Here is a 10,575-nt window from a genome sequence, read left to right on the forward strand (position 1 = left end):
CGCGGGAGCCGGGGGAGGGCAGCCGGGCCCCCGGGCGCCTCCTCCTCACGGCCGCCTCCCGCCCCGCAGAGCCCCCCCGAGTGCGGCTGCGCCTGGCCGCCGAGGCCGGAGCGCCCACCCTGCTGTGCAGCGCCGCCGGCTACTACCCGCTCGACGTGGCCGTGAGCTGGAGCCGCCAGGAGCCGGGGGAGCCCGCGGGCCCGGCCTCGGGGGCCTCCTTCTCCAGCCACCGGCAGAGCGGCGCCGGCACCTACAGCCTCTCCTCGGCTCTCCCGGCCGAGCCCGGGCCCCGGGGGGCCACCTACAGGTGCCACGTGGCCCACGTCTCCCTGCCCGAGCCGGTCACCCTGGACATCTGGGTGGCCCCGGCAGGTACCCGTTTGGGGCGGCTCCCCCTTCCCCGACCGGGCCTCCCCGCCTCCGAGGCTCTGGGGGTCCGGGAGCCCCTCCCACAACCCCTCCCCCAGGACCCCCACAACCCTGGAGCCCCTCCCTCAGGGCCCCCCCAGCCCCACCCCTAGACCCCCCCGGAACCCCTCCCCCAGCCCCTCCCCCAGAGCCCTGGAGCCCCTCCCGCAGACAGCCTCCTCTCCTCTTCAGACCAAGGCTCAGCGCTGGGCTTCCTGGCTGCCAGCTGCCTCTTCGTCCTCGCACTCCTGTTCCTGGGCTTCCGGAGAGTCTCCCGTGCCTCGGCCGACCCGCAGCGAGGGCCGCCTCTCCCGGGATCTGAGCTCCCCTCCCGGTGATTTCTCGTCCTCGCCGCCCATCCGGGCCCCCAGACGAGGGCCGAAGCCTCGGGGAGCCCCCTCTGAGGGAATCCGCCACAGCCCAGACGGGCCCTCTGGAGCTTTCCCTTGGCTGGGCCTCCATCAGGGTCCCCCCACGGGCGAGGCTGGGCCGGACAGTACCGTCCGGTTTGGGTGGACGCCTGGGCAGCCTCCTCGGTTCCTCAGGGGTGGCGTCGGCCTCCTTCCCTCCACCCGGCAGACGCTCTTTTCTGGGGAGGGGGGGACGGCAGCGGCTTCCCTCCAGCCCTCTGGCTCCATTCAGCCTCTTCTCGGGCCTTCCCCCAGGCTGGCCGGCCCCCTCCGGCCCAGTGGGCGCTGCCACCCTCATCCGGGCTCTCGGCTTCCCCAGCGAGCAGGACCCACAATGCCCTTGGCCCGGAGGGGTTGCCATTCACACACGCGGCTGAGGCGTTCCAGTGACCTTCAGGCCCCCCCCCCCCTTCGTGTGGCACGGGAGAAGGGCACTTCCCGGCTCAGGCGTGCCACCTGCCAGTGGTGCCCACCCAGCCTCGCTCCTCAGTTTGGCGCGGTGCCTGACGAGGGAGGGCCAGAGAGGAGCCAGCGGGTGACCAGGGAGACTTGGGGGGACGTGGGGGAAGGGTGGTGCCTCCTCTCCCCTCCCCGAGCTCTCGTCTCAATAAAGATGGCGGCTCTCTCCCCCGTCTCTGCCGCTGCTTGTCCCGCCTAAGCCCTCGCTTCGAGCCCTCCCTCCTTTCTGATCACCTCGCCGGACCTGCGGTCAAGGTCCGTGGGGCGCCTCCCTGTAGACTTACGTGGGGCTTGCTGTCCACTAAGACCGCAGGTTTTTTCCATCTGGCCGTGGCCGGCTGTATCAGGTTTGTGAAGGGACCATTTAAGCCTGGTTAGAAGATCCATTTACCTGTGCTAAGTTCCACCATGTGCCATCCAGCCCTGGGTTCGAGGGGGTCCAGGATCTCTCTGCCCTCCCCACCTTCTGTCATCGGTAGAGACAGCCAGACCAACAGCTGGGCCTTCATCCAGTTCATTGCTCCACAGGGCAGGGGCAAGGGCAGCTCCTCGGACTCTCCTTAAGGACCTCGTGCCAGGCTCTGTGGGCACAGCTGCCAACGTGAGGCAGCCCATGCTTCTATCCAAACAGCAAAGCCTTCCCGTAGGGGGCGTTTGGTCTGGGAAGTCGCAGAGAGGCCACGGGGGCACTCGATGGATGGACGTTCCCTCTCCAGAAGCCGGGGCAGTTTGAGCCAAGGAGCGGGAGGCCCCGGGGCAGGGAGAGCGGGTGTGGGTGCGGAGCGGCCAGAGTGAACCTGTCTCATTCCGACTCCTTAAAGGCGGGCAGGGATCTCCCAGGCTGCTTAGAACTGGCACCGACATTGCTGGGGGCCCCGAGTGGGGCGCAGTGGCCCTGCGTAGCTGCTTCGCCCACTGCGGGCTGACTCGGAACCTTTGACCTTGACCAGATGAAACACAGTCGCCTCGATTTCCCCTTTCTTTTTGGCGCCGCTGGGCCATCGGGGTGCTGGATTTTATGCCACAGACTTTCCAGTGTGCCCGTAATGCTGGGCTTCTGAAGACAGTTCCTTTAGGGCTGTGACGGCAAGCTGTTGGCACGTGTGCCAGAGATGGCACCTAAAGACCTCTCTGGGCACTCACAGGCCCCTGGCTTAGTCTGCTGGGAGTCTGGCCCCACCCCTGAACACAGGAGGTGGGGCATTCTAGCCTCCTCCCACCCTCCCAGGGACTGCATGCCAGCCACACGGCCCCACTGCTCCTGCCCCAAGAAGCGGCGAGCCTCGTGCCACCCTGCCCCTCTGGCCCCGAGCATAGAGCCCCTCAGTCCTGGGTCGTGAGGCTGGCCCTGAGGGGCACAGCAGCTCCACCCGGGGCTGGTAGCCTGGTCCTGCCCCCCAAACACAAGGGGGAGGGTATGGGGCAGCGGAGCTCAGCCCTGCCGCACAGTGTCTTTAAAAGGTTCGCCATCACTGCTTGAGGGCAACGGCTCTTAAAGATAAGTGAGTCTTGGCTGCACAGATCACTAAAGTCCACAGTCAGCTAGGATGGGCCACCGCGGAGCACCAACAATCATGTGGTTGAACCACGAGGACAGGCTTCAAAACAGCCTACTTAGCCCTAATGCAAAATTATAAATTAACAAGTAAAGAGAAAACATCCATCAATGCTAAAAAATACACACAAACCCTCACTCAAAAGCCACCAGTGGGAAGCGACCCCTGGAGGAGTGGCTGCCGATGCCGCCACTCGGTGGTTGGAAGAACGTGGAGAAGACGAAACTGCCGACGGTTGCTGGGAAGAAAAAATGGCTGCCACCTGTGGCAGAGACGATATCAGGACTGCAGTCCCGAAGGCTGGCGAAGGAGAATTTCTGCTGATGAAACGTGTGCCCAGATGGTTGTCTGGGCCCATAACCTGGAGTCGGACGCATCGAAAACGCATCGAAAACGGATGGAGTGCGCCAAGCAGGGTCAGGAAAAGCTGAGTTTCTACCATTTCAAACACTTAACGGGTGGGGTGGACGAGCCTCAGCTCCATGTAAAATAGCATAAGAATAGCAGCTGCCTAGGAAAGTTGTTGTGAGGGTCCTCAGTCAACAGGCCTGTAAAATGGGTTTCTTCGCAAACCTTAAAGTCTTTGTGAGTTTTCTATTGTCAGTATTTCCAGCAGAAGCCCCAGTGAACCTGGAAGATCTTGGCTTTTCCCGAAGACAGTAAAATGCCGATTTCTAACCGGATGCGGGGCGACAGTTTACTCTCATGGTGGACCTGGAAGTCTCGCTCCTCCTGGCAGATGTAGGGATGCACACGCTGAGGGGCTGACTCACCGGCATTGTGGGAGTTCTTGAATGGAGATGGAATCTTGTACCTGGCCTTGCCCCATGATGCCTCATGTCAGGGCAGGGTAAGCCATTTATTCGAGAGACAGAGGTAGACGTGGCTCCAGGGGCCTGAGAACTTGCCTGATCTAAACCCCACTGAAAACCTGGGGGCTCCACAGTGGAGGTAGGTCTGGAAAATGGACTGACCGCCCATCGGAGATAGAGAAAAGCTGCATTCGTGATGAGGAATGAAAGACCTGGGGCAGCCCTGTGGGCCCTTCCGTGCCACTTCGGTAAAACCGGGGACCGTGGCAGGAGGCCAATACAGTTGAAACGGGGGCAAGTCTTGTCCTTCCCCAACCTCAACTCATTTTGAACTTTAGTACTCCTGATACACATTTAAGTGCCTGCCCTGTGCCAGGGACTCTGCTCTCAGGATGGTGCCACTTTGTGAGTGTGAATGTGTGTGTGTGTCCTCCATTGCTTGTCGTTGCTTCCATCTCCTAGATGTGCCTTAAAACCAACATGAGTTGGTGATGGCCCTAGGCACGCATGCCCAGTTCTTTAAGCTGGCTTTTCTAAAGTACCACCATGAGCCTACAAACTCAATTTAGCTTCTTGTTGTCCGTCACAGATCCTAGGAGCAATCAGTTCCCTGCAAGGTTTCCACAGTCTCCACCCCCCAGATCACTTCCTCCTGTTGGCGAGACTCAGTACCCAGATCCCGGTTTCTCTTGTTGGGAAGATGAGGTCACTAACTGTCTGGCCAAGAAACCCTTCTTTGTTCTGCCTTTGGTGGTGTTCGGGCAGATGCCTGCGTCATTGAAGCCCCATCATTACTCTCTTGTGCCTTCAAACTAGGATTGAGGCCCATTTCACAAATTCCTCATCTCTTTCTTCTTTCTGTCCAGGTGGGCTGTAGCATATCCAGATGGCAGCATTGTTTCCGTTTCTGCTTCCCTTGATCTTTACCTGAACGCTCTGCACCATGTTCAGATGCCCTCTGGCTGTCTCCTGCATTTCTTCATGTGGACACAGCTGACCGTTCAGGGCTGTCCTATCAGCACTCGGCCCTCTTTACCTTTTCTGTTTCTTTTTGAATAAGGCATTTCACACATGCTAGTCACAGATCTCATTCCACCAAATCTCACTGATCTGACTGTGTGAAGTCATATTTGCCATTTGGATTTCGTATGTGCTCATGCCCTTTATGTGTCTAGGCTGGAGGCCATCTAGTGTTTTTTCTGGGTCCTTTCTTAGGTTTTGCTCCCTGTAAGTTTTGGGGTGTCTCTACCACTTTTCTTCCTAACCTTCACCTCTCCATGGTAGTGAGATTGGTCAGTGTCCAGAGGTAGTTTTCTGTCCAGATTAAACTGGCAAGAAGCAGCCAAACCCACTACTGGCGCCAGCCTTTGTTGGGGCACTCCTTCCCTGGCCAGGAGACTGTCATGCCTGGATTTGAAGCAAAGCCAGTTGTCAAATGCAACCTTCTTCCCTTCTAAAATGTACCTCTCCCTTCTGACTCCCATGCTTTGGATTGGCTGCAGTGATGAAGGCCCGCCTGCCCCCGAATCTGTAGTTTCTTGAGTCGCCTGTCGGACTGTCTAGTGTTGCTTCCTAGATTCCTTCCGGAAGTTCTACCATTTGTGGTCTTTCTGTCAGTGGATTCGAGGGACGAGGTGGCTCTGCCACTTGCTGTATACAGTCCCACAGACCCATGAGGAATGTAGAACAAAGAGAACACTGGGGCTCTTGGGTACAGATTCCGGGCACTTCTGGCCATGGCATTACCTTCAGAGCTAGTCATGAAGATGGCTCGGCTTCCCAAAGTCTTGGAATGCCAGACCATGTGGCGTGGGCTCCTGAACGTGTCTGGGACTGACTAAGAGCCTGGAGTTCTCGGGGAAGGAAGGCTCGTCATCGTCTCACGGAGCTCCCAAGAAGCAAGGTTGCCCCTGGCGGCTTCTTCCTGCCACCTGAGCAGTGCCGCGTGCTGGACACCATGAAACGCCAAAAGGAAACTCGTCTGAAAACACGCCCAAAGGTGATGCTCATGTCTCTGCCCCCCAAAGCACCTTCCCCGGAGGGGAGAAGGGCCAAATGGGGTGCAGGGGCAGCTGGGTGGAAGCGAGAATCGGGGAGGCAGAAGAAGCCAAGATCTGGCAAGAGGTGAGAGATGGGCCAGGGGCAGTGGGGGAGAGAAAGAGGGGAGTGACCTCCGGGCTGAGGGGAGGGCCGTGCCTGTGACGGTAGCGGGAAAGTTTAGGGGCAAAGGTGGCCGGTTCTGTCCTGGACATGCTGAGCGTGAGCTTGCCGGGATACCCAGCGTGAACTGTCCAGCTATCACTATAGTCGTGTTGGTTAGCATGCTCGTAGTGCCAGGAGGCTGGCCAGGCAGTTCACACACAGTGTCTCCTTTGATCTTTTCAGTGACCCTCTGGAGGAGGTGCTAGTATTACCCCAATTTTACAATCAAGGGAACTGAGGCAGTGTGCACACCTTTCACACAGATATACGTGTTGGAGATGGGATTTGAACTCGGGCCTTTAATGTTCTCTATTCATTAAGCCATGGCTGGTGACAGGGCTGAAATTCAGGAGAAAGACGAGGGCCAGATGTGTTCTCCTACGGGCCATCTACCTAGAGCTCTGGATGGGACCCATGAAAGCTGGTGAGATGGGCAAACGAGATAGAGTGGAGGGAAAAGAGAAGAGGGCCCGGGACAGAGCCTTGAAGGACACTCACTATTATCAGGCGAGGCCTCCCTGAGGAACCACTAAAAGCCTGAGCAGGAGAGGACAGCCAGGGAGGAGATGGCATCTGGGAAGAGGGGGATTTCCAGCATTGAAAGCTGTGAGATTCCCTCTCCAGAGCCGGCCCTCCAAGAGATCCCCTGGAAGCCTGGGCATCCCCTTCACAGGCGACATCCCACGGGGATCCTTCTGGCCAGGCGTCCTCGGAACCCAGTGGCACAGCAGCCACGTTCAAAGAAAAGGCCAGTTGGGAGGAGCCAATGAGGGAGGCTGCCCCTGTCCTAGAGAGAGGAAACCAGAGAGAGGCCGTGGTCCGCCCTTCTCCCCTAGCGGCCTTGCTCCGCTCTGTGGGGACGTGGTCCCCGGATGACTGGCCTGGGCCTCCTTTTGGAGTTCTTCTGTCCAATCTTCAAATGCCCAGCTTTACTGGCGGGTCTGGCAGCCCCTCGTGCCTCCTGCATGGAGACTCATCTGGGCGCCACGGCAGTGGGACAGAAGAGAGTTTGGGGAACGTTCGAAGCGTGCCAATGGCACCCTTGAATGGGGCTTCCCACTGGCCAGAGCGGCCTGCTTCCAGAGCGTGGCCTCCCCTTCTCTAATGCCGAGATCTCTGCCCCAGGGGTCATTCAGGAAGCCTTGGCTCTCCCCAAGGGGTAAGTGCCTGCCTCAGAGGGAACGGTGCCCGTGTTTGGCGACTGGCTCACAGGAAGAGTGAAGCCAGCGCCCGGGGCTCCCAGCCTGAGCTTTCTTCTTTTCCCTTCAGAGGATGGAACCTGGCCAGAACCCCAGAGCCTCGGCCACAAGTCCTACCCCAGGCGTGGCTGGCGTGGGCTATCTGGGGGGCTCGGAGGCCCCTTCTAGCTTGGGGAGGCTGCAATTTGGAGCGCCCCCATCTGACAGAGGGAAGCCGAGGCCCAGAGAAGGGGAGCTGGCCAAGGCTCGCTGCGCGGGCGGGCGATAGGAGTGGACACAGACCCCAGGCTTCCCCCGTGTTTCGGTGGCCTGCGCTTTTCAGGGATCACTGGATCGTTCGCCTTTCTCCTGTCCCCTCCAGCTGGGCTCCTCGGCACGGAGGGGCTGCAGAAGTGAGGCCGGGCTCCGGAAACACTCCCAGGTAGCTGGGCGAAGCCCGGCCCTCTGTCTGCCCTGCATCCAGCCTCCCGCTGTTTGTGCAGTTCAGCAAACGCTTCTTTGGAGGCAGGCTCGGGTTTGAGGCACGATGCCCGATGCCGCTGGCAGAGGTGGCCATCTCTGCCTGGGAGGTCCTCGTGATTGCAGAGAGGACCAGGGCACCCTCCGGGGGGTGGCCAGGGCAGGAGGCCGGAGAGGAGAGAGGGAGAAGGGAGGAGCGCCCAGGCCAGAGCCCAGGGATGCTCCCAGGTGGAAGCCGGGGCCATTTGGTGGAAGGTCCAGCAAAGGACACTAGGAAGGAGGAGGCCCAGGCAGCTTTTCTGGCAGAAGAAACGGCTTGGCATTGGCCCTACTTCCATGAGGGAGGCCCACCCTCTCTGCCACAGTCTGGAAGTGCTGGCGAGAGGAAGAAGACGAGGCGCGAAATGGGAAGGCAGAGAGGAGACGACCTTCTCCCGGCCTCCACGTGGTGCGCTGGTCTACCAACAAAGCCCAGAGACTCAGCGAAGGGGAAGATGGCGCTGCTTAATGGTGTCGGCAAAATCGCGGGGTGCCCCCAGAAGTGCCCCCAACCACGCGCACGTACGGGAATCCGCAAAGCCCGGGAGGAACAGGAACAGGAGAAATTCCCTTCAAGGCATACCCGAAATGAAGCCCGAATCCAACTTGGCCCCCCAAGGCAGCCGGCGGGTGGCCCCCCTGCTCGGAGCACTAAGCCGGGAAGGGTGCCGCCCACCATAGGAGCTCCCCATAAAACCAAGACAGCGAAAGCGGAGAGCTCGGCCTCTCTCAGGCAGAAATGGCAGCCGGCACCGACCCGGCTTAGTGCTCCGAGCAGGGGGGCCACACGAGAGGAACGAGAGGCCTGAGGCGCGAACGAAGAGCAACGAAGCCGGGGCCGCTGCATCTCAGACCACACACTACGGCGGTCACCAAATCACTTGGTCAAGTTAAGGAGCAGCCAAGGCCATTGCTTCTGAAAGAGGAGGAACTGCGTGACCCTGGGCAAGTCACTGAACCCCCACGGCTTAGCCCTTGCCGCTCTTTGGTCTTAGAACCGATAGAGACACAGGCCTGATTCCAAAGTGGAAGGCCAGGGTTATTAAGAGACAGAGGGACAGAGGGACAGAGGGACGGGCAGACAGAGAGAGAGAGAGAAAGGCAGGCAGGGAAGGAGAGAGAGGAGGAAAGCAGGAGTCGGAGCCCACTGAAAACAGTAGCTCAGAATTGGGCGATCCATCAAGAATCGGTGGCAAATGCATTTGGGAACTACCAGGGGACGAAGGCAAAAAGCCCAACAGTCCTCGTCCCCGAGGAGGAGCTTCCCTTCTGCTTGGGGCAGGTGGGGGTGGGGGGGCACGAGGCCCGTGGCAGATCGCTCTAGGCCTGGAGAGATGGCTGCGGTATTGAGTTTTCGCTTGTCTTTTGGGTGAAGGAGCCATTCCGTGGCCTTGGTAGGGGAATGGGATTGGGAGAGGCCCAGAGCCAATCAAGAGAGTTTCCATCCTCGCATGGTACCAGCCCCGCAGCTCTTCCGGGAAACGGGCATCCAAATGGGACCCAGGAAAACACTATTCGCCCGTGTTCTTTCCAACCCGCCAGGCGGGGCAAAGCCAAGCCCTGTGGAGGCCTCCTCCGGCTGTTCCTCTGGCGCCCCGACCCCTCACACGACTGGGCCGTCTCGCTTCTTTGGCCAACTCTCCACCGTCCTTACGAAGTCTTTCTCGACACCATCCTCTCCGGCTGTCAGAACCCTTGCTGAGACCCCAAGGAGCAGCCTCGGAGAGCTCTAGTCTTCCTGCCATCTGCCGGCTTCAGAGGAGACGCTGCCCCCCCTCTGCCACCCTCCATGGCTAGCTGTTATTGTGTGATCTCTGTGATGCGGAAACACCGACCGCCTATGAGGAGAGCTCTCCCAGCCCAACGGCAGCCTTCTTCTGGTCTCTCACCCGCAGCCCCTCGGTCCTCCTCCCATCCTGCTCAGCCCTTCGGATGCTTGCTGCCTCTGGACCTCTGCTTCCCCAGCTAACCAGCTTCCCTCCATTTCGGGCCTCTTCCTCTCAGGGGCCTCGCATCTTCGAGCACCCCTGGGCGACACGACCTCTAGTGGGCCTTTCCAGCACTGGCCGTCCTTCCTTTCGTGCCCGACATTATACAGGTCCAGAAAGGGCAGTCGAGATGTTTCTCGCTGTTGGCCTCCTGAATTCCATTCCATTAAAATGTCTTTTCCAGTTGAGATCCCAGATCTTGCCAACGGCTCGTCCTTTCTACCGCTTTCTCAAGGGCCTGGGAGCCGTTCTCCTGCCTTCTTCTCCTCTCAGATTCCCGCCTCAGCCCGGAGGCCCTCGGTGCCTGCCCTGATGCACCCTCGAACACTGAGCTCATTCGCCCTCCCTCTCCTCGAGTGCCTAAGCGTACTCTGCCGTGGCCCCCCCTGCACCCTGAGAGGGCCACATGCTGGATAAGAAAGCCAAATTCCAACAGTCCCTCATCCGCTCGTGCCCCGCTAGTCCTCCATCCTTGCCCATTCCTCATCCTTCCTAGCGGTATCCTTTAGCACTCTAATCCCTTGGCTCAATCCTGCTTTGCCTCGACTTTATTCTCTGTCTGGTCATGAGCCTGGAGTCGGTCATTTCAATTCCATGCAGTTCTCCATTCTGGGATCTCAAGGAACCCTCCCACTGGACGACTCGCCATTTAGATTCAGGAACCCTTCCGGGCGGCTGCTCTTTCCACTGCCTCTACAGAGATCCACCATCTGAAAAAACGAGGAGCCGGGACATTTCCCACAAACTGGGCCTAGAATTCCTTCAACAAAAATGGAGGAAAACGAACGATCAGAGAGAGATGAGGGGGCCGAGCGAGGAGGTTGGGGGATCTTCTCCTTTCTTCCTGTCTCTATCAGTCTTTGTGTTCTGCCTGAGAGGCCAACAGGAGAGGGACTCTTCCGTGTGCCCCTGACTCCTTCTTTCGTGCCTATGATTTTGCTGGGAGGTCCCAGCATGTCTAACACTGAGAGGGAAGAAGGGAATGACAATCTGAGTTGTGTCTTCAGCTCAACTGTTGTGATCCGCCTGATAGGATCATCTTA

General features: G+C 59.2%; 1 protein-coding gene across 1 annotated transcript in view; it reads left to right on the plus strand.

The window, feature by feature from the left end:
* LOC123230416 (translation initiation factor IF-2-like) overlaps window positions 1-1,476 on the plus strand; it is a 6,339-nt gene extending 4,863 nt beyond the window's left edge. Inside the window, exons 2-3 of the mRNA XM_044659795.1 lie at window positions 167-372; window positions 601-1,476. Coding sequence (XP_044515730.1) covers window positions 167-372; window positions 601-1,476 — 1,082 coding nt within the window. The remainder of the gene's footprint in view (window positions 1-166; window positions 373-600) is intronic.
* Window positions 1,477-10,575: the final 9,099 nt, after the last annotated feature.

Source organism: Gracilinanus agilis, chromosome 1 (assembly GCF_016433145.1).
Source record: "Gracilinanus agilis isolate LMUSP501 chromosome 1, AgileGrace, whole genome shotgun sequence".
NCBI classification, from domain to species: domain Eukaryota; kingdom Metazoa; phylum Chordata; class Mammalia; order Didelphimorphia; family Didelphidae; genus Gracilinanus; species Gracilinanus agilis.